General features: G+C 48.5%; 1 protein-coding gene and 1 long non-coding RNA gene across 4 annotated transcripts in view; one reads left to right on the forward strand and one right to left on the reverse strand.

Annotated features, from left to right (window-relative positions):
- The window catches only part of RGS9 (regulator of G protein signaling 9), a 68,582-nt gene that overhangs the window by 14,001 nt on the left and 27,019 nt on the right, over positions 1–27,562 (reverse strand). For 2 of the 3 annotated variants that reach the window (XM_034789707.1, XM_034789708.1), the window contains exons 8-16: positions 27,292–27,373; positions 25,992–26,054; positions 11,407–11,436; positions 10,682–10,743; positions 6,250–6,363; positions 5,220–5,335; positions 4,593–4,680; positions 3,748–3,886; positions 2,768–2,853 (exon numbers count right to left, since the gene is read on the reverse strand). In XM_034789707.1, the coding sequence (XP_034645598.1) occupies positions 2,768–2,853; positions 3,748–3,886; positions 4,593–4,680; positions 5,220–5,335; positions 6,250–6,363; positions 10,682–10,743; positions 11,407–11,436; positions 25,992–26,054; positions 27,292–27,373 (780 nt within the window). Of the gene's footprint in view, positions 1–2,767; positions 2,857–3,747; positions 3,887–4,592; positions 4,681–5,219; positions 5,336–6,249; positions 6,364–10,681; positions 10,744–11,406; positions 11,437–25,991; positions 26,055–27,291; positions 27,374–27,562 lie in introns of all 3 variants that reach the window. The other variant, XR_004648158.1, reaches the window with a different exon arrangement.
- Positions 5,334–23,449, forward strand: LOC117887285. Its single transcript, XR_004648159.1, has 3 exons — positions 5,334–5,510; positions 19,736–19,902; positions 22,140–23,449. It is a non-coding gene; the product is annotated as an uncharacterized LOC117887285 (long non-coding RNA).

Below are 27,562 nucleotides of genomic sequence, written 5' to 3' on the forward strand. Positions count from 1 at the left end.
GAAATCAGTGGAACTATCTGCACAGGAAGGTCTGACTTATCACGAATAAAGGTGGCAGAATCTGTCCCGAACCAAGGAAAATGGCTGTAAAATAGTAGCAAGCCCCCTCTCCTGTCTCATTTAGAATCTCTTAGAGAGGACACTGGATACAGAAACACCTAAATTCCGACACCACCCCAAGTCCAACAATAACCCCCACATTTCCCTTGGCTGGTGCCAATTATTCCAAAGTAACAGATGTGTTTTCGATACACAGCAAATAACACAGCAATTCTCTGAGCAAGAAGCGCCTGGGCTGAAATCCCTCAGCATCCAGATGGCCCCAGGTAGAGAAGAAATACCAATTACAGAAACAGCCCATTCAATTAAATCCCTGAGGCTATGCATCAGATGTGCGTGTGGGCTCCTGTCACAGCGTCTGAACAAAGGCGGTGCATGTATGAGATAACATATGATGCTGATACTGGACACTTTGATCGCATCTTTCAGCTAAGGATCTCAAGGCGCTTTCAAACAGCAGCTGGTTATGAATTCTACCAGCCCTAGGAGACAGGTGACATAATACCCATTTCACAGAAGGATATGTTGAGATACAGAGAGACAAAGAGCCTGATTTGTAAACGTGCATTAGTGCACGCGCCATTTCCACCACTGTGCCAATTAGGCAAATGCATGTGCAAAGTAAGAGGTGTATGGAGTGTGCACATTTTAAAAGCAAACATGGTCTCAGTGAATGGACTGAAGCCACACAAATCAGTTGCAGAGACAGCAGAACAAAAGCGTCCTTGCTCCTAGTCCCAGATATGGGCATAGCAAACTACCCCTTCATTATACACATCAGAAGGTAACTAACACTGAGCCTGAACCATTGAGGTCAATGGGAGTTGTGCCACTGACCTCAATGGGATTAGGATCAGGGCCATTATGTCCTTAATCATCAAACATGTGCTAGAAGGGATGGGAATGATGGGTGAGATTTTTACAAGTGCTCTCTACATTGGCTAACTGCTAGTGACGTCAGTGGGCACTTCACCATTGACTTCAAGGGGCAGTTATTAGTGTTTCTCAACAAACGGTCCGTGGACCGGCGCTGGTCCTTGAGATCTCCCTGACACAGCTTAGGAAGGCAGCAAGCCAGTCCCTGGTATCAGAAAGGTGGAGAAACACCATTAGACCAATGCTCAAACCCTGCCCTAAACGCTTGCTGTAGTGAAATGCACTGCCTGTTTGGCAGCAAATTACTTCCCTCCCTTCCTGAGCAGTTTCACCTACCGGTAACACCACCCTGAGCAGACCTAGAGCAAGGCTCCTCTCTAACCTCTACTTGCAAGGCATATCGGGCTCTGACGGCCCTCTTTGGCTGTTTAAACAGGAGCTTCCATGTCCTCTGTGATGCACAGATCTCTCTCTCTCTCTCCACTTCCTTTGCTTTTCCGTGATGGAACCATTATCAACAACAATGAAAACAAGTATCAGATAAGCAGCCTTTGATGTGTTTTTCTCTCTCAGCATATGCTGGATGCTGTCTGAAGTGTGAATATATTACATCCTGGGAGCAGCTAGCTGCAAACATGAATGCATTTGCCAGAATTACAAGCGACCTCTCCAGGATGTGCGGCACGGCAGCAAGACAGTGGTGGCAGCTGGGCGTGTTACGGAGCTGCACGTTGCATCTGCTGAGGTGGGGAGGGAGGAATCCTGATCAATTCTCATCTACTATTGCAGTAGTATCTGGAAGAGCCCTGGACCAGGATTCTGCACAGCTTGGTAAGGACCAAGAACCAATCGAGTGCTGGTGTCTCTGCAGAGGAGACACAATCTCCTGGCAGGGATCCCAACGTCCCTGAAGCCTGGGGTAATCTGGCATCTGTATCTACTCCTCAATGGCCGTAACACGACCTGCCATTGGGAGTGGTGGCCCCCAGTAACAACCTCATCCAAAGCCCATTGAAGTTAGCAGGAGTCTTTCCATTGACTTCAATGGGCTTTGCATCAGGCCCTATGAGAGCAGAGCTTGGGAGACCCCCTCCTCCTTACTTGCTGGGTTATGGGCTGTCAGGGGCACAGAGAGGAGCTCCCTGTTCCAGAGGCAGCCGCCACCCCTTTTGGCTCGGACATGGCAAGTTTGGCCTGATGAGACGACTGTACTTAAACCAGGCTGCCTGAAGTCCCTGAAACTCCTGCGCCAGCGGATACAAGAAGCCAGCATTTGATCTGGAAACAGTCTTGTGGAGCCGGATTTTCCAGTGCCTGGCACCTTGTGCCAGCGTTCCTTCCCACCAGTGCAAAAGGGAGTGTCAGACACGATGACTCTGCTCTGCTTTGCACTGGTGTAAACAGCTACCCGAATGCAGGTATGACAGCTAACACCACAGAAATGCCAAGTGCCACGGAGCAGAACATAGTTACCCCATCTCGCCTTAAAACCCAGAGGGCTTTGGATGGGATCCCTTTAACCCTGCGTAGGTTCTCTCAGGCCTGATGTACAGCACCCCTCTGGGGGCAGGTAATTATTAGCTCAGCAGTCACAGCCCTTGCATGCAGACACAATAGACAAAAAAGGATTTAGCACTTGCCAGATAGGCTCTGAACTGCACACAAGCCGTTTCCACGGGGTTCACACACCAACAGGGTAATCAGCAAGACGTAAAGCCACTTTAATTAAACAAATGTCTAAATCACAGTCATTTCGCTGACACTCAGGCTCTTTGTATCCCCAGTACAATCAAAAAGCACATAACCCACAATTACACCCCAATTTACTTGCCTTTTTTTCACTGTCTCTTGGGGCACAATGGCCTTGGCCAACATCTCCTTGTATATTGGAGACTTTAAATAGCGACCGTAAGAGTCCTACTGGGGGAAAAAGGGAAACCGGTAGTTATGGATTGCAAACAGCCTAATTAAAATCATCTTTGAGTGCAGCTGCTCCAGAGCCAATGAGGCTGAGAAATTGGAAGTCTGGCCCAGCAGATCTTATTCATTAAAACCAGCAGCTTCTCATCCGACAGGAAAGTCCCCGATGTAGAATTCAGAACGAAAAGGGGATGGATGAGCCTAGCTCAAGACTAAGGTCTTTTAGGCTACGTCTACACTGCAATAAAAAGCCCACTGCCCCGAGTCGCAGAGCCCGGGTCCACAGACACAGGCTCACAGGGCTTGGCTGCAGGGCTAAAAATAGACGTTCGGGGTCGGCCTGGAGCCTGGGCTCTGAGTCCCACCCCTCTCGTGGGGTTTCAGAGCCTGGGCTCCAACCCACGCCCGAACGTCTACATTGCCGTTTTTAGCCCTCCAGCCCGAACCCCACCAGCCTGGGCCAGCTGACCTGGGCCAGCCAGGGTTCTTTTACTGCAGTGTTGATTTCCCCTCAATGTCATGGCAGTGTACTTCAAGATCCGGATTTGCCCTTAAGTTCCTTTAGGCTTCTCCATACAAATGTGCATCCTACCACATGCTGACTTGATCTAGGATGCAAAATGATAGATACCGAATAGGGTGGGCATCTATAACTCCGGAGTTAAGATTCAAATTTAGGACTTCCTAGCTCATAGCCCTGAGTTCTATCCACTAACTAGAGCATGTTGCCTTATAATGGCATGGCATGTACCATTCCTTTCCCACTGCAGGGCAGCAAGTTGTCTCCTTTCAAATAGGGGTCACTTGGGAGCGCCAGCAGCCAGCATGCAGAGACATGGAAAGGCACAGACAAGCTGGGATGCCTTCCGGATTTGTAAGCAATTGACAAACCTTTTTCATGAGCATGTAAATATGAGTCTGAGCAGCATCTAAAACGTAGCGATGAGGGTGCTTGAGACCTTTGACTGTGATGCCCATCGTTGTGCCATCAATGTTAATCCAGCGCCTTGCCCCTGGAGCCAGGAAGAGTCTGAAACCAGAAACAGTCAATTTCATGAGGTGAGAACTTCCACGGATGGAACGAAAAGTGCTTCCAACTGCCAGCCAGAATTAACCCCCGGTTCTTGGTCATACCCTAGGGTAGTAAACCTCCCTTTTGCCAGAATGACCACCTCAGGCACCACCTACAATCACATGCTTTGATGCCACAATTTACAGTATTAACAGTATTTTGCACTCAGGACCTGCTCCAAAACCCAATGTGGGTCTTTCCATAGACTTCAATGGGCTTTGGGTTAGCCTCTCATCCAGAGAGCTCCAAGCGCTTTCACAAATATGAATTAATGACACCTCATAACACTAATGAGAAGTATGGACATAATACCATCCCCATTCTCCTGACTGGATAGAGGAGGCTGACCATCACAGAATAAGACTTAGACAGAACCCAGAGCTTTTGTCTCCCAGCAAGACTGACTCTCTCCCTTGTATGAATCATTGGGTGGATAGGGGAGGGGGAAAGTTGCTTTATAATAAAACATTTGTTTTCTTTATCTAAAGGGGCTTCCTTCCTCCAGTAGGACTATCCCACATGCGTGCTTCATGCCAGCTCCCAAAGGAAATCCTGGCAGATACGCAGCAATCCACTTTTCCTAGAGGAGAGCAACACAAGACAAGGATGGGGATGGCGACACATCAGGAAGATGGACTGAAAACCAAGGCGTCCTAACACTCACTTGTAAATTTCTTCTGCTTTTTCTTTGACCTTGGATTGGTCTCCATACTTCAGGTCCTCACACGCTTCCCAGAACCCCAGGTTCTCTCCTGAATAATGAGGGATCAGTGACAAGGGTGGGAGAGGGACAAAGAAAATGACGGCTGAGTGAAATAAAAACCCTCAATTGAATTCACTTGATTCAATATTTGTTAGCCGTGCGCCTGAAACTCTCCGATTATGACAGTCGCCCTGAGGCCTTCTGTTTAGCGTAGGCTTTTTGATGGCTCTCTGCACAAGGATGAATTTCACCCTAAGTGCATATAAAATTGACATGTGCGATTTCTTATTAGCATCAGTTGATTTGTAGGTGCTCTGGCAACAAACCAGCTCACTCTGCAGAGTGGGTTCTTTGCTGTTGCATTTTATGTCCTCTGCCACTAGATGGTATTGCATGCACTGACTCCACAGCCTGTCTCCCCAACCATCAACGTCAATTCTTAAGCCTTCCCATTTTTGTCTCAGATCACTGCCCCTATTATAAGGTAATGGCTTTCTAAAAATACCCCGTCAGCTGCCACGGTGTGTTGTAAATATGCTGTAGCGATGCTGAGAGGGTGATGGGGGAAGGACAGGAACACAGACCCACCACTGAATTCTTTCTTCAGGAATAGCTGGAAGTTCTGCCGGCCTTTCGGGTCCCTCATCAGCTCGTTAAAATTAAAGGCCCATCGCTCCACGCGCATCCTGGTAGGGATTTCCACTCTGCAAAGGTTTGAGCACAAACACCACCGTTTCCCTCTGGAGTCAGCTCACTGCTCGCTGCGGGATTGGGCATATTAATTAAAAACAGAACGCCCTTCGCTGGAGTGCCAAGAGATTTCCCAGCGCCGTCTGCTTTCCAGTCCGCTGTAATGAGCTCCTGAGATCAGCCCACTAGGTAAGTGGCAATTAAACAACCTTCTGCACAGTGGGATCAGGAATGACAGTCAGAGGGGCCAATTCTGCTCTGATTTACACCAGTTCTATACTGGTGCCACACCACTGGCTTGCTCCTGATGATTTACATTGGCGTGAGGTTAGAATCCAACACAAAACATCCGTCTGGAGGCTGCAGTGGCCGGGGGCCATTGCATCCCGTCAGCAACACAACAGAGCAGTGTACCCAGTCTAACTGACCAGTTCATGTGTGCACTTGCAATGGAATAGATCCGTTAGGGGACACACTGTCTGGGGCTGATGCTTCAGGCCTTAGGCAGGGAAATCTCTTGCTGAAGTTTTGCCTGCCCAGGACTGGGGTCCACACCTATAACTTAGCTAAGGATGCTCCCTTGCTCACAATTGGCCACATTCTGCTCTCGGGTGAATGGGAGCCCCTCCCACTCATCCAAGAGCAGAATTAGGCCCAGAGGCATGGTATGAATTTATGAACTCCCACGCCATTAAGGAAGACTACACTTAAAGAGAAGGCAGATGATACTGCAAGTACAGACGTCAACACTGCCCAGGGACCACTGACCTTTCCACGGTCAAGCTACCTCACATGCGAAGAATAGGAAAGCATTGCCACTTATCACAGGAGAGTGGATATCATGAGTAGGTCAATGCTTCTTTTATTTCAATATCCCGCAACGTAAAGGCTTTGTAAGCCACAAGTTGGTGGGAGAGTAAATACATACAGCTTTGCATTGAGCTCCCAGAACTCAGAGTCATCAGTTATCCAGGGGTTGCTGGGGAGGCATCCGGACATGATGGGATCATTGGAGAGGAACTGTTCACTGTACTTCACAAGCCTGAAAATAATTCAGATGAAACCAAGATCATAGAATCCTAGACTAGCAGGGTTGGAAGGGACCTCAGGAGGTCATCTAGTCCAACCCTCTGCTCAAAGCAGGACCAGATGATCGGCTGCAGGCACCACTTCAACCAACGTTTATAAACCTAAGGAAATTATTACACAGGGCTTGGACCTCTTCCTAAGTGCATGTATAATGGGGCCCGGATTCTGAATGGGACCTCTGGGTACTAATGCAATGCGAATAATAATTAATAAGAACAATGAATCTTTTCCCATCCAGCCACAACACGCAACAAAAACACTCACCAAATGCAGGCCTGTATGTGGTCTTTCAAAAGTGGCCGGTGATCTTGGGGAGGTCCCAGTGTTTGGGAGCTGAACTTAAGACACACCCAAGGTCACACAGTGACTTCAGAAGCAGAGCGAGGAATAGATTCCCTCACAGTATGGTTGATGCTTTGATATGAGAGGAAGGGAGCAGACAGAAAGGAAAACGGATGTTGCAGGAACCTGAACTGGGATCCAAACAACCTGACTGATGGACTTTGGGGACAACTTCAAGAAGGACCTTGAGCAGCTGCCTTACAAAAATGGCATCTTTTTAATTTTGCTGCAGTGGGTTCCCTCCTGGGGCTGTCCTGTCCAGCAGCCTGTCTGAGTGACCCTTGGGTAGATGGGACATGGCTGAGCATGCCCCAGCTGGCTATCACGTTCCTCTCCACTGTATAGCTCATTACTCCGCAGAGCACTTTGAGCTGTTTTATGTCTGAAGCCAAAGTCTCTTCTGCTCTAGTAGGAGCAAAGCAGAGAAATATTTAATGTCCCACCTCCAATTCAGGGGCCGGCCAGACTTGTAATTACAACCAATTTCATTAACACGCTGTGAACGTTTTTTTTCCCCTTCTTCACTTTTGAAAAATTCATCGGGTTTCTGTGTTTAAAATTCATCCCAGACTACGCTGCTCTCACGTGTTCAAAGCTGGGTGCGTGCTGTCCACAGCAGTGATGCTAACAGATATCTTGGCACAGGTCCTATAACTATACAAGGCTGCTGCACAAAGCATATTGTGGGTTGGACACCAGCACACTTGATACTATTGTCTCAGTGGAAATGCCAAGGCATTCAGCGCTCGCATCATTCAGTCCAAGCCATATATTCTAATCGAGCTGCAAATCTAAACCCGTCAGCTCAGGTTACAGTGCATTTCCAGCTCCTCCTGCATTAATAAAGCACTGTGATATGTGCATACCGTCTGGAGACTGATCCTGCTCTAACCAATAAGGATTAGGGTCAGGCCTGATCTCTGAGATTGGCTCAAGGTCCACATTTCCTCAAAGCTGAGGGAAGCTTGGCTCTAGAGACTGGGTTTGACCCAGTATAGAGACAGGGCTAGTCACTCTTGTGTGAAGAGTTTCATCAGCAAATGTTAGCTAATTAAGTATCACAACACCCCTGGGAGGTAGGCAAGTGCCCTCAGCTTCAGTTCACAGTCTGGGAAACGGAGGCACAGAGAGGTGTATGTGGCCTGCCCAAGGCCACAGAAGGGAGACAGAAGCAGAGGCAGGCACAGAACAAGAACTTCTGACTCCTTTCCCCCGTTATAACCACTAGCCCTCCCAGGCCTTCCTCAAGAATGTACCATTTCACACCCACCTGGGGAAATCCACTCCCAGGTAACATGGCCAGTACCAGGTGGATTGCAGGGTGGGGGGAAGGAATCCTCTCCAGAGGGCATGGAGCAGCCGTACAGCCAATGCATGGAGATTGCTTCAGTCCAATGATAGGAACGGTGGCTTCCACGTGTGAAGGTCATGGGGATAGGGCTCGGGACCCTGCTGTCCTTCCCTGTCTTCCTCCATAGCCACGCACTGCTGGGTAAGAGGTGCACAGCCTCCCAAATCCTCAGGGCTGCACCAGTCCAAAGGCCTGAATGCTCTCCACACCCCCAGGAGAAGGCAGGACTTGTCTGTGTGCAATTCCAAATGCTATCCCACTATGACACGTCACCATCACCATCCCCTCGCACTTTTGGTTGATTGATTCTCTGGCCTGTGTTAGGCAGGAGGTCAGACTAGATGATCAAAAATGGTCTCTTCCCTCCTTAAAATGTATGGAACTCCCAGGCCCACAACTGCCCCTGTCCCAGCATTGCCAATCCCAAACACTCAAAATTCCTGAGTGATAAGCCCCTACGCCACATCATGAGATTGGTTTAAACTCATGAATGTTTAAATATCCTGTAATACATTTGGGGGGAAAGGGAGTTGCTTTCTGGGTTTTGGGCCTCTAGAGGTCACATTCTCAGGTTTTCCTCCACAACCATGAGGGACAGAAACTTCTGGGGGTCTTTTAAATGAAAACTGGGATAGTCTGATGTCATCACATGACTCCAAGACCTGGAGCTTTAAGACAAAACACCAAATTTTACAAGACTTGCAGTAAAATCGCAAGAGAGGATGGCACTATCTGCAAAACAGCTGGCGGGGCTTGATGTGCCTGGACTAGACTCCAACGTAAGTGTCCAGCACATGCAAACCTCTGCGAGAAAATAAGTGACCTATGTCTGAGGTTGGGCATCATCATCTCCATGGCAAATGCCAAACGGATGTGACCTCTTTGCCAATCAAGCACTACCCACATCAAATCTAGCTAGGTCCTTATGACGGTCTGGCTGGATGTTCAGTCAGTGTCTATCACTGGAGATCTTATGCCATCTAAGCTTCCAGCGCCCAGGTCACGTAGCAGCAGTGCTTGGTAAACATGCTTTGTAATTCGTTGGTCTCCCATCCCTGAGAGCACGGCAGGTAACTGACATGATCAGGGATCTGTTTGGGAAAAACCCCAATGGGGAGCAGGGCCGCCCAGAGGATTCAGGGGGCCTGGGGTCTTCGGCGGCAATTCGGTGGCGGAGGCCTCCTGCCACCGAAGACCCAGCACTTCGGCAGCAGGTCCTGGGACAAGAGGACCCCCCAGCCGTGGGTCTTCAGGGCACTTTGGCGGCAGGTCCCGGGGCGGAAGGATCCCCTGCCGCCGAACTGCAGCCGAAGACCCGGAGCGGAAGAAGCTCCGGGGGCCCGGGCCCCGCGAGAGTTTTCTGGGGCCCCCGGAGTGAGTGAAGGACCCCGCTCCAGGGGCCCCAAAAAACTCTTGGGGGGGCCCCTGCGGGGCCCGGGGCCTGGGGCAAATTGCCCCACTTGCCCCCCCCCCCCGGGCGGCCCTGATGGGGAGTGAGGACAGTCTGTCACTCAGCCTACCGTGAGGACTAGCCTTCAGCCACCACTTTTAACAATGTGGGACAACCAGGGTATGCGTCCGTGGCACCGAGTCAACAGACTCAGGCTCTGGGAGCTCATGCTACCACGCTGAAAAAAGCCGTGTAGACGTCGTGGCTCAGGCTGTGAAGCCCATTCCCCTCCTTAGGCTTCAAAGCCCGAGCTCCAGCCTCAGCCTCAACCTCTAAGCGCTGTCCACACAACTATTTAGAGAGCGCCAGCATGAGCCCCGCAACCCCCAGTCTGTGGGCCCGGGCTGGGAGGCTTGGGCAGTGGAGACGCGCCCCCAAGCGACTTCATTCACCGCATTCTGCAGAACACCCACTGACACCCAGCTGATGGTGGCAAAGCGGGTCGTGGAGGGGAAGTGTCCATCTCCATTGGTCACTTAGCCCGCTACAGCAAACAGATACAAGACAGAGACACAGCAAAGCAGCCTGTGATACTGGCTGGATTCCACCACTAGATACATTATCTGTCTAACATACTGGTAGATCTGGTGCTTTCCACTGCTGGAACCAGAGAGTTTTCTTTATTGATGGTGCTTTGTTCCACTCTGTTTTCCCAAATAATCCTTTCCTTTTAACCCAGAACCTGGGTTACGTTCACGGCCCTTCCGCCTCACTAGTCATGATACTGACTTCCTGTCAAAACGATGGTGGTGGTGATGAATATGATGATAGGGTCCCTATTCTTAGTCCCTGCTGAGTCAAAGTTCCCATTGGTTATAACTGGAATCTTAACGAAAGACCTGATCCTGTTCCCATTTCAGTTGATGGCTAATTGCAGAAGTGAGCCTTCATGCCAGGATTGAGACTCAGAGCCTTCTCTGCTTTATGAGTCACCTTGGTTTTACCACCAGTTTCCAATCCAGTTATTACACAGCCTTGAGACACTGTGTCTAAAGAACACTGTGTGAGGCCATGCAATTAATTGCCCTAGTGTGTCACCAGCTGTCAAAGTAAATAGGTTAATCATCTCATTAACGGAAGAGAATTAAAGACTAATTAATGTGTGGGCATAAGGGAATCAGAACTTACCCTCCAAGGGAGACGGAAGACTTCACTGTAGACTTCATGATGACTTGCTGATAGTACATAATCTAAGAGTTAACAGAACTGCAGTCATTTGGATGAAAGCTGATCATCTACTTCATCCCTTCTGCAAGATAGCAGGACAATTACAATCGTTTCTGCATCACTCCTAACAAGTGGGTGTCCATGGAGTCCCAGAGTCACTGAATTATTTTATCGCCACAGTTATTTTCATTAGGGTTTTTCAAATGTCTCGAGAATGTTCTATAATGTGCAAGTAATTAGCCGAAGTTCCCCATGCTCTATAATAAAGGAATAATAGCTACAATGGCACTTCTGTCTGCACAATGAGTCTGATCACCTACAGATGCTCTAGGTGTGCGATTATCATTGCTACTTGGTTGTCTCTATGCTGGCAACTTTTGGGATATTTCCTATCATGGTTCTACCACTAGTGCAGCTCCATCAGTATTCAGCAACGGTGGGAGAGGTTTTACCACGACATTGTTTAATCCTGCTGAGAGCTTTCCCACCATTGCTCACAATGATGTCAGTGCAATGCGGGAACATTTCCTGAAAATGCATTAGACTGAAAGCTTTTGGAGGCAGGAACAACGTTGATCTGTGTGTATGAGAAGCACCTATCTTTGGGCACTAATGCAACACAAATTCCAACAACAACAATAAGAGACAAACACTTAATATTTGCAAAGCCGTGAAGGTCAAATTACCTCTCTTCTATAAACATCAATGGTTTTTTTCTGTAAAACAAAGACGCAAAAGCATTAAAAGCAAAAGCATCAAAGTTGGGTGGGTACTCAAAACTACTCTTTAAAAGAAGAAAATGCAGTTACAGGATTCCCTATTGGGAAAGGTTCTCCCGTTTAACTCTCATTACAATTGAAAACAAATACAGGCTAGCATCCAAGCAGCTCATCTAATCAGGGTATCATCAATTCTTATTTAGTCTGCAGAAGAGAAGAGTGAGGGGGGATTTGATAGCAGCCTTCAACTACCTGAAGGGGGGTTGCAAAGAGGATGGAGCTCGGCTGTTCTCAGTGGTGGCAGATGACAGAACAAGGAACAATGATGTCAAGTTGCAGTGGGGGAGGTCTAGGTTGGATATTAGGAAACACTGTTTCAGTAGGAGGGTGGTGAAGCACTGGAATGGGTTACCTGGGGAGGTGGTGGAATCTCCATCCTTAGGGGTTTTTAAGGCCTGGCTTGACCAAGCCATGGCTGGGATGATTTAGTTGAGGTTGGTCCTGCTTTGAGCCAGAGGTTGGACTAGATGACCTCCTGAGGTCTCTTCCAACCATAATCTTTTATGATTCTATGATTCTAATGCTAAGTGCATCTACAGACCATATGTGGCTCCATTAGATGTATGTATTGTATAGTGCCGCCTACTCCATCACAGCCTATGTGCATTCAATTACAGGGTTATTCTAATGGAGCTAAAATAGATTCATTTAGCAGACACCGATTAGATCATTCAATATTAGTTAAAGGAGACAGGAACCAACACATTGCAAAATATAAACACCACAATTAAAAAGCCTCAGAAACAATATCTGCGGTGGAAAGGTGGTTAAATTGTGATTTGAATAGCTCAGACTATGTTATATGTCATCCACAAACGAACGAGCAATTGAAGGCAAGAAATTAACTGCAGGGTGTTTATTCACGCAGCTTCCTTTGAAGCGCAGCACAGTTATTTTGTCTTGAATAAACTGGAGGAGAGAGAAGGAAAGGCAGGTAATGTCAGGGATCTTCCAGGCAAGCCTCTAAAACCTTGTGTAGGCTTTTTAGCCCTGAGTCTCCCATTAAAGTCATGCTGCTAATCTGCCAGGCGTGATCTTTGGAGCTGCAGCCCAGAATTATCCCATCTAATTAACGCTGTGGGAGAATCAGTGCCATGGATTGCTTTGTGGCAGGCTAGCACTTGCGAAAAGTGTTGGCTTGGCAGCCCTAGATACCCAAGTCCTTTGTCCACTGAGCGAGTACAGGATGGACAACAAGACCAGCACAAGTTCCTCCCTCACTCCCCACAGTCTCGCCAGTGAACTCAGCCTTGACCTCGCCCGCTGCATCTGTACTGAGGCAAAACTCCCACTGCAGTTCACAGGAGTTTTGCCTGGAAAAGGGCTGAAGGATTGGGCCCTTAATTTAAAGATTTGGCAGCAATTTTGATGGGCTGTAGTAATACCATTTGGAAAGTTAAATTTGCAGACATGAGGGTTAGATGCTTCTCTTTTAAACAAAAGCTTAGATTATTCAGAATCTGTACATGCCATGTGGGTCACAGAAATATGTCCAGCACATCAGATCCAATCCAGGAGCCAGGTACTGGACACCTCTGACCTACCCCCCAAAAAAGAATTCATTCCTTCTGCTTTCTCCTGACTGCTGCATACTCCCCTCAGACCACCAGTGCCACGTTTGCTTGCTATGATCAGAGAGCTCCCACTCTCCAGCTGCACACAAGCACCCTTTTACACATATGGAGGGAGAAAATGTGCACACCCAGCTGTTTCTGAGAGGATATACTCACCACCTCAGTGACAAGAGTGGGATATACAGCAGAGCATCCAGCATGCACCGTTCTAACACAAATCCAGCCTGTGTGACGCTAACACAAACCTATCCCGGGTGGTACTGACATAGATCTAACCTACATGACACAAGCAGGAGAAGGTCTTTTCAAGAGACATCCATTGGAAATATCATGAATAGATCTGACCTGCTGCAGTGAAAGCGACCTCAGCTGAAACAAACAAGCTAATAGGAAAATCAAAATGAGAGTGATTCCCCACTCAGGGCGGGCTCCAGGCACCAGCTTAACAAGCAGGTGCTTGGGGCGGCCAAGGGAGAGGGGCAGCACCTGCGGCAATTCGGGGGCGGCATGTCCCTCACTCCCTCTAGGACCTGCCGCTGAACTGCCGCTGCCGATCGCGGCTTTTTTTTTTCTTTTTTTTTTGCTTGGGGCGGCAGAAATGCTGGAGCCGGCCCTGTCCCCACTAGATACATGCAGGACCTGATGTGAATGAGAGTGAGGCTTACACAACAAGGGGAAAATGCAACCCCTCGGAGTACAATAAGATCTTTTCACACATGGGATCCAATGGCCTTAATCTGCCTTTGGAGGACTTTGCATTTGATGGAGGACACAACTGCCTTGCTTAGATGGAAGGGACTGATACGTAGCACGTGCTGGTGAAAGACAGGGAAGGAGAGAGCTTATTAAAAAGAGGGTCATTGCTCCTGTTGTCTGTGTACAGGCAAAACTCCTGTGGGTGTCCGCAGCATGCAAGCAATCAGCTCGGAATGTAAAGCTCCAATGGTATCAGCTGATTAGTATTGGAAACTTGAAGACAATGGGAGTTCTGCTTGAGACTCGGATGCAGGCTCATTATTTGCAACAAGCCCGTTATTCTGCATGTGGTTAAATTGTTAGTTGAAATCTGCACCCGCTGCGTCTGTCATATTGGGCCGGATCCTGAGCCCGGTGAAGTCAATGGGAAAACTCTCGTTTCTTTCAATGCAGCATCAGGTTCATTGTAAGTACTGTGGGAGCTGATAGCATATTACATACGGGGACTAAAGATCAGCCTGTGTTTGCACACATTTCCTGTTCGGATTGGTGCCGCTGGCTAAATAGCACCTATTAAAGCCACGTAAAGATTCCTCACATTTCTACATGGGTTGTCTTTATGTCAGATCCATGGAGGGCAGAAAATCATCTGCTTCTACCCATTCCCATAGGACAGACTGAAACCCACTGCACTTCTACTACCTTAGAAAGTATCTTCTTTGGAGAACTACAGTTCTATTCCAACCAAGCTATTTCATGTATAATGGGAGCTCACTATCTTCCTGAGGAGCCCTGAGACATAATCAGAACCCTCCAGATTTACCAAGTGCTGGCTAAACTATTCCACTGGCTGAGGCATGAGGGTGGCTGGTGCAGTTAATTTAGGAAACATCAATGGGTTGACTCCATTAGATCAGAAAGAAAAATCTTCTAAATTAAATAAAAGGCCCCCCTCACCATGGGCAGTGGGTATCATAGGCAGGAGTAGGCTGTGCCTCCCCAAACAGCCTAGCATTGCCCTGCCCACGCTCTGCCCCCAGGCTAGACCCTTTTCTGCTGTTCCCAGCGCTCTGCCCTAGCTGGCCCAGGCTGCCTGGGGCTGGCTGGCCTGCCTCCCGCAGGGACTCAGGGTGACTGGCGCTGGGGCCGTGCTGCTCGGAGCACCGAGGCTGGGGGCGCTGCGGCCGTGCCGCCCTGCCACCTGGAGCACAGGGCTGGGGACAGCCTGACTGGCTCCAGAGCACCAGCACCGGGGGGCGCTGCCACCCAGCACACGGGGGTTGGCCATGCCACCCAAAGCACCGGGGCTGGTCATGCCACCCGGCTGCCCAGAGCACAGCGCGCTGCTGCCTGGCACTCAGGGGCTGGCCGCCCGGAGCACCAGGACTGGAGCCTCGTCGCCTGGCGCTGGGACCCGTGGTGTGGGTGCTTTGCGCTCCTGTGGGGGGAGGGCAGAAAGGGAGTAGGGGGGCAGAAGGGGAGGGGCCAGGGCTAGCCTCCTCCAACGGCCGCCTATGCCCCACACTGATCTTTATTATCCTGGATGGATATTTCTGACAGACACAGTGCAGCTGGATGAGGAGAGAGGAAAGGAGGACGCCCAGCAGAATGGTTGTAGACGGCTTTCATGGAAGTTAAGATGCTCTAGTCTTCTACAGCGCAGCCATGCCACACGCAGGAGAAACAAATAACTGGTGGGAAAGAGAAAAAGAGGAGGGGGGAAGAGTAAATGAAATGTTACCTAGAGCAATAAATCCATGAATGAAATTGACATTGTTAGTCTTCAGAAAAAAATGGAAGCTCTTCTCCAATCTGTCTGTGTTGTAACACCCCTAACGTCCTACCTAAGCACCTGGCAGTATGCGTCTGGAAAGCATTCCTGAGTGTTCCATTTACATTTAGGGATGGAACCTCCCCTCCCTGAATGCCCGTTGTATTGACTTCAGTGAGAGCGCTGGGTGTGCCAGGGATGCAGGAGAGCCGGCCTTTGACAAGACAAACGGGTTTGTTTCTGAAGCACGGGGAGTGACCTTACTTTGGAAATGAAGGCCCTGCAGCAAGAGGTAATGGGCCACCGCGGTAAAGAGCTTGGCAGTGAGCCCTCTGGGATCTCCTCCATTCCCAATTTGAGGGTCACAAGCAGGTGACAGGGGTCATGGCCCATCCCCCTTCCATATTGCTAAACTGGAGGGTGGTCCCAGCTAGATAGGAGGAGGAAGGGTCCAAACTAGATGGGTGGCGTTGCCAGGGGCATCACAGAAAAGGGGGTCATGGCATGGTAGCTGAGCGCGCTGAATCTGGGATGAATTGAAAGGTGGGCACAGTACAGAACACATGATTCCCCATCCCCTCCCAAAGGCTGGTGGGAGTTTTGCTGCGTTTGCAGGATAACGCCCCCTGTGCCTGGCTCTAGACAGTTGTATTCGCCCCTTGCTTTCCCGAGTACTAAATTCACACAACCCTACACACGGGGATGGGGGCTGTGATTTAAACATACCGATTCTGAAACAGCCACTGGATCCTCCCAAAGGCATGAAACCATTAGGAAGTAACTTCCTTCTTGGTCACTTGGCTTTCTCCTGGAGTGGGGCCCCAAACATATCCCCCAAATCCACATCCTCTCCCCCCCAGCTTTGTGGAAGTGAATTGCTATTCTCAGTCCAGCGCCCAGCGGACAAGCCTTCCTCCACGTCACCAGCGTAATTAGCCCCCTGGTTCAGAGTTACAGGAGAAAGCTCACTGAGACTGGTCTCCCCTCTCACCACTAGAAGTAACAGTAGGACATTGTAAAAAGCGACAAAGAGTCCTGTGGCACCTTATAGACTAACAGGCGTATTGGAGCATGAGCTTTTGTGGGTGAATACTTTGCAGGAGCAGGGAGGGGAAATATGCACTGGCAGCATCCATGCTGCACCTGTCATGTGGGTAGGGAGAGGGCTTCAGCCTCCAGAGCTGTCAATCTACAATCCTTAACTCCACACTAAGCATTTTAAGACAACAAAAGAAGGAATCCCAGCGGCCTCGCCCCCACAGCTGCATTTAGCTCCCCTTAGCTTCCTCCCACAATATTTCCCGCCCCAGCATCTCTACTTTCACTGCTTCTGTCGCTGCTAGAAACCCATCCCAGCGACAGTAAACGCTCTGTGCGTCCTGGCGCTCCTCTGCCACCTACAGCTTGTCTTCCCGGCGATTTAGTGCCCAGCAAGCCAGGGTGTGAATCTACTGTGCACTGGCTTGCCAGCCACTCACTGGCCACGTGGATGCTGCTGCCACACGTTGAAAGTTTCCTTGTGTGCGCTGACGTACTGCTCCTTGGAACTGGAGGATGACAAAGTGCATGAGGGAACTTTTAGTAAGTGGGCGCAGGGTCCGCATGGCCAACAACTGTGCAGCAGCTACTGCATCATAGATTCACCCCCCGGCTTGCCTTTAGGTTGAATTCAGAGACCCACTAAAGATACCGCCACTTTTTCCCAACCCACTCCGCCTACAGGCCCCATTCCAACTCAGAAGCACCCTCCCGCCCTGCCGTGCACCATCTCCGACAAAGAGAGAAATCCTACGCTCGGATTTATACAGGAATATCATTCAGCGGCCAAGGGCCATTTACCATTTCCCCTTAATGAGTGTAAACCAGATTCATTGAGTAATGCCCATCAACCAGTGAATTATCACAATTATCCAGTGCAGAAGCTTAATGTCCCTCTAGGCTTAAATCAAAATGCCAATTAGTGAAGGCTCCAGCCAGTCTCATCTGACCGTCACATGCTCTACAAAAGGTTCTGCGTGGTGAGGTTTCTATCGGCATTCAAGCAGCACACACACCGCCCTGTCACTCGAGCCGAAGCTCCGAAGGCAGCATGCACATACACAGCAAGTGGAAGAGGAAAGGATGAGATGTACCAAAGCGTCTCCTAACCAGGAATCCTTTTGCTGGTCCAAACCTGGAGGGCTGACGGGAGGAGCTCCTGGCACACTGCCGTGCCCTGGCTCTGAACATAAGCTGCCGAGGATTAACCCCTTGTGTGCTGGTGAATATCTCGGCTTGTTGGGGCAAAATGCCCCTGGGGTGCTGTTCACGTGCTGCAGGTAGATCAGTTCCAAGTGGCACGCAGAACATACGTGGATGCACCGATAATCAGGGCAGAGCACGTAAAGGACTAGTTTCTACAGCAACAGAGATGGGCCCAGGTGGTATTTGGATCTGGAGTTCTGGGTCAGGCCCATCTCTTCCTCAAAAGTCTTCCTCTGATACTCCACCATGGGAGTAAAGGGGGTTGGAAGTGACATTGGAAGGTTCTGTTGCCAGTTTTCACTGTGATCCTGATTCCGAGTCGCTGCTCCCTGAAGGTAAAGGGCCAGATCCTCAGCTGGTATAAATCAGCGAAGCTGATCTGAGGATCTGGCCGCACTTGGGAGAAGACGTCACTGTTCAGGATACTGGCGTGATTATAAAGTCTCACGGCGTTTCTGTGTCACTTGTTACTACAGAACTAGTGATCCCTTCAGACTTTCCACCAAACATGCTTCTCACAACCACCCCCTAAGGAGCTGCTACACAGGGGCAGCCATTGGTCATTCAACTCCCTGCAGAAAAGCAATGGGGGGGTTAATCTTCACCTGCAGCTCCCACAGGTCTAGCCAATTTCTGGAGCCTGCTTGCCCAACCTGCAGACTGGCCTGCCATAGGGAGGTGTTGGAGGTGTGCCCTAGGCTTTAGACATAAGTCAAGAAGCAGCAAGATGGCCCCTTGTTGGGGCCTCGCTCAACCAAGCCTTCTTCCCAGCACAGCCTGCCCCTTTCTGCTTTGCTCTGTCGCCATCACCTTGAAAAAGAACATGAGGGACCCAAGCCCCAATGTCTCCACAAAGACAAATGACCTCATAGAAACGCAAAGCGCCTCCTCCTCTCCCTGAAATGCACCTTGTGGGTTACTGATGTCCGTCTGGACCGCCACAAAACTTACTTCATGCAGGGTCATAGCCCACACCCAGGCAGTGCCCTCCTCAGGAGGGATAGTTCAGTGATTTGAGCATTGGCCTGCTAAACCCAGGGTTGTGAGTGCAATCCTTGAGGGGGCCATTTAGGGATTTGGGGCAAAAATCTGTCTGGGGATTGGTCCTGCTTTGAGCAGGGGGTTGGACTAGATGACCTCCTGAGGTCCCTTCCAACCCTGATAGTCTATGATTCTTTGCAGCCAACAGTATCTCCTCAGCAGGGCCGGCTCCAGGGTTTTTGCCGCCCCAAGCGGTGCAATAAATAAATAAATAAATAAAGCTGCGATCGTGATGGCAATCTGCGGCGGCAATTCGGCGGGAGGTCCTTCACTCCGAGTGGGAGTGAGGGACCGTCCGCCAAATAGCTGGACATGCCGCCCCTCTCTGGAGTGGCCACCCCAAGCACCTGCTTGGCAAGCTGGTGCCTGGAGCCGGCCCTGCTCCTCAGAGTCGGAAGAGCAGAAAATGTTTTCCATTCATTTAACTGTTGAGTCCCTTTCTGAGGATATGTAGAGGCTCAGACAAACCCAGTTCCCTGTTTCCAACCTCAGGCGCATTCCTGCCTGGCCACTGCCCCCTGGGTTTCACTCTGAATTTCAAGTTCACGTGGTGCAAAACCAAAACCTCCAGGTTTCATATCAAAACCATACAGAGCTGTGCATTAAGCATGATTTTAATGTCAACCCATAAATTATCCCAAGCACGCTTAGGCATGGCCTAGGCACGCTCAGATCCTTTCAGTGACAATGGTCCAGAGTTTCAAGTCTGCAACACACCCTGAAACCAGGGGGGTAGCGAGCATGTCCTGATTTCCCTGCCAACGTTTTCTGCAGCTCTAGTGCCGACCTAAATATGTCAATCAACAACTAAGTCCTGCTGGCTCATTCCAGACTGGCTAAGAGATGTGTCCCTCACCAGGAGGTGGCCAATCACAGAGCAGAATGTTTCACTAGCTCTTGCCTTTCCCAGATCTCCTGGGCTGACCAAAGTAGAAGGGAACACTGCCATGGGAGGAAGAGGAGCAGAAGGAGTCTCAGAGCGAAGAAAATGCTGTTCCTTTGTAGTGCACTGAACTGCCTTTGATGTACAAAGCCCCACTGGCAAGAGCAAAGGAGAAGCACTGAGAGAAATGACAGGTGATTATTTCCAAGGCTGTGGAATTACTGTAACTATGCTTCTACTTGTGATAGCACTAGCTAGAAGCTGGGAATGAGCGACAGAGGCTGGATCACTAGATGATCACCTGTTCTGTTCATTTCCTCTGGGGCACCTGGCATTGGCCATTGTTGGAAGACAGGATACTGGGCTAGATGGACCTTTGGTCTGACCCAGTATGACCGTTCTTATGTCCCGGGGTTTACAGGGTCTGGAAACAGGCAAATTACACCTACTTCTTCATGGACTCCAGGACGGCGTTTGAAATTAAGAACCAGCCCATGAAATTAAGTGCCCATCCTGCGCCAGTGCACGGAGCTCCATCTCTGGACCTACAGCCTCATTCCCGAGCACTGTCAGCAGCTCTCCTCTCTGCTGGGAGCTGCGCAGAGGGTTGTGAGACTGGAGCTGAGCGAGAGATGGGATCTGGGGGATCTGGGCATGAAAAATGCCAGATTCCAGCTGCACACCCCGGACTTGCATCGCTGTGGCCACACTGCCCGCTGCTGCCCAGATCTCGCTTCCCTTCTCAGCCAGAACCATTCACTGGCAGAGTTGGATCTCAGCAAGAACCAACTGGGGTGGAGCAGCTCTTCCATGCACTGAAAAAGGTGCATTGCACAGTCTGGATCCTGTGGGCTTTGCGACCATCCTGTGGCTTTGGCAAGCCCAAACCATAAGGGAAAATTTGAAGTCTCAGATAAGGCTCTTTTGAAGATGCATCTCTTTAAAATGCATTGGTCACTCCATACTACAAATCAGGGTTTGAATCCTTCCTACCACCCACCTCTTTCATGATTCTGTATGTTAGTTAGTGCCTACGGTATGCTCCTCTCCACTCCTTAATACTGGCATTTGTATTACAGTGTTGCCATTCACTGCTTCTAAATATGAAGTAATTGCTCATGTTGTCCCTGCTTGATGAAACTCCCTCCCATAACTTTATAGCTGACTTCCTTGGCTAGCTTAACCTAAACTGAAAAATATTATCTTTCTCCAATTATTTTTACCCTTAATTTGCTGGATTTTCCAGTTTCTGTATCTTGCTTATTTGCTTTATTGTCCCATCTCCATGACACTCATGAAAGGTGCAATAGAAACCGCGGAAGTAGTTATATTAATTGTAGTAACAAACGCTATCATTTCAATCAGCAACTGAGACTAACATGGACATATTTATCAGTAAACTCTACTGCTATTCATAGATTTTAAGACCAGAAGGGACTATTATGACCATCTAGTCTGACATGCTGCATAACACAGGTCTGAGAATTTTACCCTCTAATCCCTGCATCAAACCCAGTAACTTGTGATTGAAATACAGCCCCTCTTTTAGAGAGACATCCATTCTTATTTTAAAATAATTAAAGTGATGGAGAATCGATCACAAGCCTTGGTAAGTTGTTCCAGTGGAAGACGATGCCTTATTGCTGAAATCTGCATCTCATTGGACTTCATCCAACCACAACCTACTGGGCAGCACTAAAAGCCACCTCAGAAGTGCCATGACTCAGGTACTATTTATTCCCCCCAAAAAACTAAAAAAACACCTAGACAGTGAGCAGCTTGTATAACTAACTATCCCAGGCAAGAAGCAAGCACGTTGATACTGCTCATTCCAAAATCAGCTTCAAAGAAGTCATTTTGATGTCTGAAATTAACTATCAATGGGAATATTTTCTCTTCAGCTAAAGGAAAACCAAGTAGACTAAGCCCTAGGGGGGGGAGGATCTAAATTACGCAACTTCAGCTACGTGAATAATGTACTTAGATCGACTTACCGCGGTGTCTTCACCACGGTGAGACGACTGCTGCTGCTCCCCCATCGACTCTGCCTGCGCCTCTCGCGGCGCTGGAGTACAGGAGTCGACGGGAGAGCGCTCGGGGGTCGATGTATCGCATCTAGACTAGACGCGATAAATCGATCCCCGCTGGATCGATCGCTGCCCGCCGATCCGGCGGGTAGTGTAGACATACCCTAAGATGCAATAGCCTGGGCCCAAGCAGAGTCATGAATAAAGCAAACTGCAGTTGAATTAGTGCACGTTTCTCCTGTCCTCATTGTTCCACATGGATTATAGCTAGATCCAGGTCCTATCGAAAACGTTAGTAAAACTGTCATTGGCTTCAGTAGGAGCAGGATTTGGCCATCAGGGCAAGATCCCCCAAAGAGCTGAGTGCTTGGTGAGAAGACTAAAAGTATCATCGTTCTGCTTAGCTCCTTGCAGATTGAGTCTCAGGAGTTTGGGAAGCTGCCAGTCTAGAGGGGCCAGAAAGCCTGGCATTGTTCAAGAAATGCAAGAAAAGCTGCTAGTCAGATGCTGGAAAAGTCTTGTGTTTCAGCCGATTATTCCGGTGCATTAGTTCCAATCAAACTTTGAAATGGAAAATAGAAACAGGAAGCATCCTATCCACTTTGCATGGAGAAGATTAACGTCCAGAGACAACCACCCAGAGGCGCAGCTTAGAGCCCCAAACGGCTAGCGCTGCTCAAAAGAGTTTCATCCACGTTGGATGGATGGGAAATGGATTGTTCACGAAATGGAAAGCTTCGCTCAAAAACTTCCATTTGCATCTAAAATGTTTGGGTCTTTGTCGAAAAACTGAGGATGTGGAAAATTGAAAACGTTTGCTTTTTAGCAAAAACCCGCAAAATTGCAAAGATATCCTTCCCCTAGACACCCACTGCTCTGCTTATCCACTTTTCTCTCTCCTATTCCCTCTCTCCTTCTGCCCCTTTTTCTTGTTCCACTCCTCTTCTCTTTTCGCCCTCTCCTTTCCTTGCGCTGCTCTCAGTTACTTACAGCAACGTACCAAATCGTACTCATTTTCATTTATTTCTGTATTTACCTTCTTTAGATTTAGAATAAATAAAAAGTGCCCACAGACAGGCTCTGAGCCTCCTGTTAATTATATAAAAATTGAAAAGCAATACAATGAGTTCAACCCATCTACGAACACAAACAATATACTGCCCCCAGACATTGGTCTGTACTGCAATCCACCTGCCTCTCTCCAGAGGCCCGGGGAAATAAACAAGCACTGTAGGGTGCCCTGAAAGCCAGCAAATCTGGACTGGATGTGGGAGGCCTTTACAGAGAATGCCCTGCTGGCCACTCCCTCACTATTATATCCAGGGGAATCTAACAGCAGTGCTTCCACTAACTTGAACTGCAGCAGTATATCCCAGGGAGAGAGGGAACACAAAGGGTCTGATTCTGATCTCCCACTGGTGTTAATCAGGAGTAACTCCACTAAACACAATGGTGTCACACTGGCATGAAGGAAAAGAGTGGAGAATCCAGCTCATAATGTGAACAGTGAGAGGCGCAGCTCCCTTGCCTCTTGTGCTAGTGTTCGTTATTTGTCGCTGGTGTCCATGACATTCTCTAGCCCTGCAGTATGCTAAGAGTGAATTTTGGATTTCTTTGCAGTTGCCTGTTATTACTGCCCCTGGGGCTTATTTTCTGTCCCTAAATTAAAGAGTAAAATCTTTCCTGATAATGTGCAGATATTGCAGTACGGACCGTGGGAACACAGGGTTGGGGTTTCAATCATAGCCTTATTGTATGCGTGTGTGTTGGTGGAAAGGGCCCCCGACAATTCAGAAGCCTGCAGTCCTCTTTCAGCTATGGAGCAGGCACAGCAGGGGCAATAGGAGTATACTCTTCCCACCACCCTGCCGATATACTCCAGCTTTGAGCCCAGAAAGCTGAGAGGGTGTTAAAGTTCACGTGGCCCATTCAGGGCCCGATCAAAGCCCACTGAAATCAATGGAAACTCTCGCATTGACTTCAGGGGGCTTTGCATCACTCCTTGGGCTCTCTGCTGAGATGCTAACAAGGGAGTCAACTGTGCTAGTGAATTGTTTCTTTTGTGGTGGGGGCTTTCGTCCAGTAGGAACTGAACTGCGAACCATTAACTCGTTTCACATAAGCCACTGAATAGCCATCAGAGGGTTAATGACGTTTGAAAACATTTGCAAACGTATAGATGTCTTTCCATGATGCCAGCTATAATATTGTGGGGGACAGTCTATCTCATTACTCTTTTCAGCCTCTGCTTGGATCCTCCAGCCCAACAGCCACTCACGTTTTTATTTCCTTTTAAAGGACATTTCAGTAGCTCCCACTTAGAGCAAAAAGAGAAAATACTAAACCCTAGTATTTTCCTCTGCTTTTCAGTCGCCATGGCAACAGAACCCACTTGCCCAAAGCAATTATCTGCCTCTGACAGCGGAGATGTTTAAGGGCCGTTATGAAAATGAAAAGTTTACCGGAGATAGGGTGAGCTTCGTCAAAGCAACCATCACCTTTGATTCAATGAGAAATGCTCTGCCTTCGCTCACCAAGCACAGGCCAAACATATGTTGTCAGCTGAGGCCCTAGGCATGTAAATATGGGACCACTTGAAATACTGTATATACTCGTTCATTAGCCCGTTCATTTATAAGCCGACCCCACCCCCCCAAAATGGATAGGTAAAAATAGCAAAAACTGTATGACCCTTTCATAAGCTGACCCTATATTTCAGGAGTTGGAAAACTTTGGCTCCCGTCAGAGTAAGCCGCTGACGGGTTGGGACATTTTGTTTACTTGGAGCGTCTGCAGGCATGGAGCCCCTTGGCTCCCTGTGGCCGCAGTTCGCCGTTCCCAGCCAATGGGAGCTGTGGGAAGTGCCCATTGGCTGGGAACAGCGAACCGTGGCCACAGGGAGCTGAGGGGCTCCGTGTCTGCAGACACTCCAGGTAAACAAAACGGCAATGTATTAGCTATTCAATTCAATGATTCCATAGAGTTTAAAATCATCAAATTTTGGTGTAGACCTGTTTATAAGCCGACCCCGCTCTTTGATGCGTCACTTTTTTACCAAAAATATTCGGCTTATGAACGAGTATATACAGTAACTGACTCACAGTCTCCACTGTTCACCTTCAGCAAAGCCATGGGTGAAAGATAAGGACGGTTCTAGCTACCACAGTATACACTTAGTCCTATAGACCAGTGGCTCTCAACCTTTCCAGACTACTGTCCCCCTTTCCAGAGTCCGATTTGTCTGGCATACCCCAACTTTCACCTCACTTAAAAACGACTTGCTTACAAAATCAGACCTCAAAATACAAAAGTGACACAGCGCACTGTTACTGAAAAATTGCTGCCTTTCTCATTTTTACCATATCATTATAAAATAAATCAACTGGAATATAAATATTGTCGTTACGTTTCAGTGTCTAGTATATAGAGCTGTATAAACAAGTCATTGTATGAATTTTTAGTTTGTACTGACTTCACTAGTTCTTTATATGTAGCCTGTTGTAAAACTAGGCAAATATGTAGATGAGTTGATGCACCCCCCAGGGGTACGCATAGCCCTGCTTGAGAACCAATGCTATAGACAAGTCTACACCAGGGCTACATCATTTACATTCTCAGATCAATAGCCCTACTCTGATTTAACTAATGTGGCAAGAACCCACTGAAAAACTGATAAGCGAAGTGAAGCTGCCAGATTCTATTTCTAGGGCCAAATTCTGCTCTCTCTCACACCGTACCAGCACAAATCCAGAGTAACTCCACTGCACTCAGCAGAAGTGAAAATCAAATGGGTTTGACTTCACAGTTCTGGTTCTGGCATAGTTCTACATGCCGATCAGTTGTTATTTGGCTTGATATGGCTCGTTCAGACTGTTGCCATGCAACGCTGGAGATCCATGGAGCGCCATTCACACACAATGAGTAGGTCCGCACTGCAATCGGAGGTGTGACTGCAGCCAGCGAACGTATGCCCAAGGTACCTTTGATACAGCTAACGTGAGTATTAATAGCAGTGAAGCTGCAGCAACATGGATTGGACAAGCCGCGTATGTACTCGGGCAACTAGCCCGTGCTGCCATTGTAATCTGAGCAACCTAGATCAAAGCTAGTTCAAGTGTGTCTACACATACCGCAGAGGTGCAGTCCACACCTCAGATTGCAGCACATAGATAGAGCCTCTGAGTGTCATGTAGATCTACCTGCTATGTCCTCATACGATCAGTAAGTTTGAAAGCAAGCAGCCTTACCTAGTTTACCTTATTTTCATTGGGATCGGTTACTCGGTCTAGTCCGTAGTCGAGGATGTCTTGCATGCCTGGCTGTTACAAATAAGAAACAACAATACATTGGTGTCTGCTTTTTCAAAACCATCTTAAGTCATGTGCAGAAATCTGCGGCTAATGAATAATTCCTCCAATTGGTGGAAAAAGGTAAAACACTGATTGATCTTTCCTGAAATGGCCGTAGGGCTTGGCTGGGAGTGCATGGCAATATATATGGGACACCCAACAGAGCAAGAGACATCTATAGAAGGGATAACCAAGAAGCATCCAAGCAGAGGTGACACCAGGAAACAATCCAGGAGAGTTTTAACAGGAGAGATCCAGAGACATCCAGCCCTTGGAGATCAAGGGTGATACAAGGGGCACGTATATAGGGAAAACCATGCTCAATCCAGCAATAATCTATATAGAGGAGACACACCTTGATATAAGCAACGAGAAGGGACAGGATGGTACCACTGTTATGTCTGCCTTGGGCACAAGTGATTTTTGAGTAGTTACCTGAGCTCCATCATAGTTAGATAATTATCAATAATTAGATCTCAGTAGTGAGCTCTTCTGGGGAAAATGGAGAAACAGACCAGGAAAAAAAGTACTTAGTCTAACTCTAAATTAGAACCAAAAGAACCAAATTCAGCCCTGGTAGAACCAAAGGGATTGCATCGGGGATGAACTGGGGCCAAAGTATTTGAGTGGTGCAAAGAGTCTCCCACCAACCGCTTTATCTGCAAGCAAAGGTCTAATTACTGGCTGACATTTGCCTCAGGCTTGACGCATCCCTGTATGTTAACAGCTGGGTTCTCCACTGGCCACTTACTCAGTATACACCATTAAACTGGCTCTTTGATTATGACTGGGATGAGGGAGTCAAGCTCCTGGCTACATGTCAGAGTCTGACAGCACGCTGGGCCCAGCCTGGCTTCACTCAGGAAACACCCTGGTGACATGTGCCTCCAAAATAACAGCCCCCCGGGGGCAAAGGCAGTTAGGATTCTCTGTTCGCAGCATGGGTGATGTGGTGTGTTGTTCCTTACTTCCCCTTTAAGAGCAAGTCTCAGGGGTTCAGGAAGTTAGTCAGCAGAGTGGATTAAAGTCTCTTTTTTTGCGTCTAAGTGCCCCTCTGCATTTCTGGCAGCTGGCCAAGCACAACCTTGGAGGCAGTGCCCCCAAAGCTGCCTTCTTAAACATGCAGTAAATTGCTCCTGGCTGAGCTCTCTGGACCCTATGCCTCCAATATAGACTTTACAGCTATGGAGGACAGCATTCTACTTACAGGTGTTCGATGCACTAGCCAATAGGCTTTCTCCTGACAATCCAGCGCATACCTGTCTGCCTTTTTCCGTTCCTTTCCTGTCCTGCAAAGCAAAGAGTAGGTTTTAATCCCATCAGAGGAACGTGTGGGTTATTTTTCCCTTTTGATGACATTTTCTTGCATGTTAGCCACAGTTCTCACTGATGGGGACAGCGCCGAAGGAATTTGCACTGTTTTCCTTTAAAACTAGCAAGAGCGAGAACATGATGCTGTTCTGACCTTTTCCTACAGG

Source organism: Trachemys scripta, chromosome 14 (assembly GCF_013100865.1).
Source record: "Trachemys scripta elegans isolate TJP31775 chromosome 14, CAS_Tse_1.0, whole genome shotgun sequence".
Classification (NCBI taxonomy): Eukaryota; Metazoa; Chordata; order Testudines; family Emydidae; genus Trachemys; species Trachemys scripta.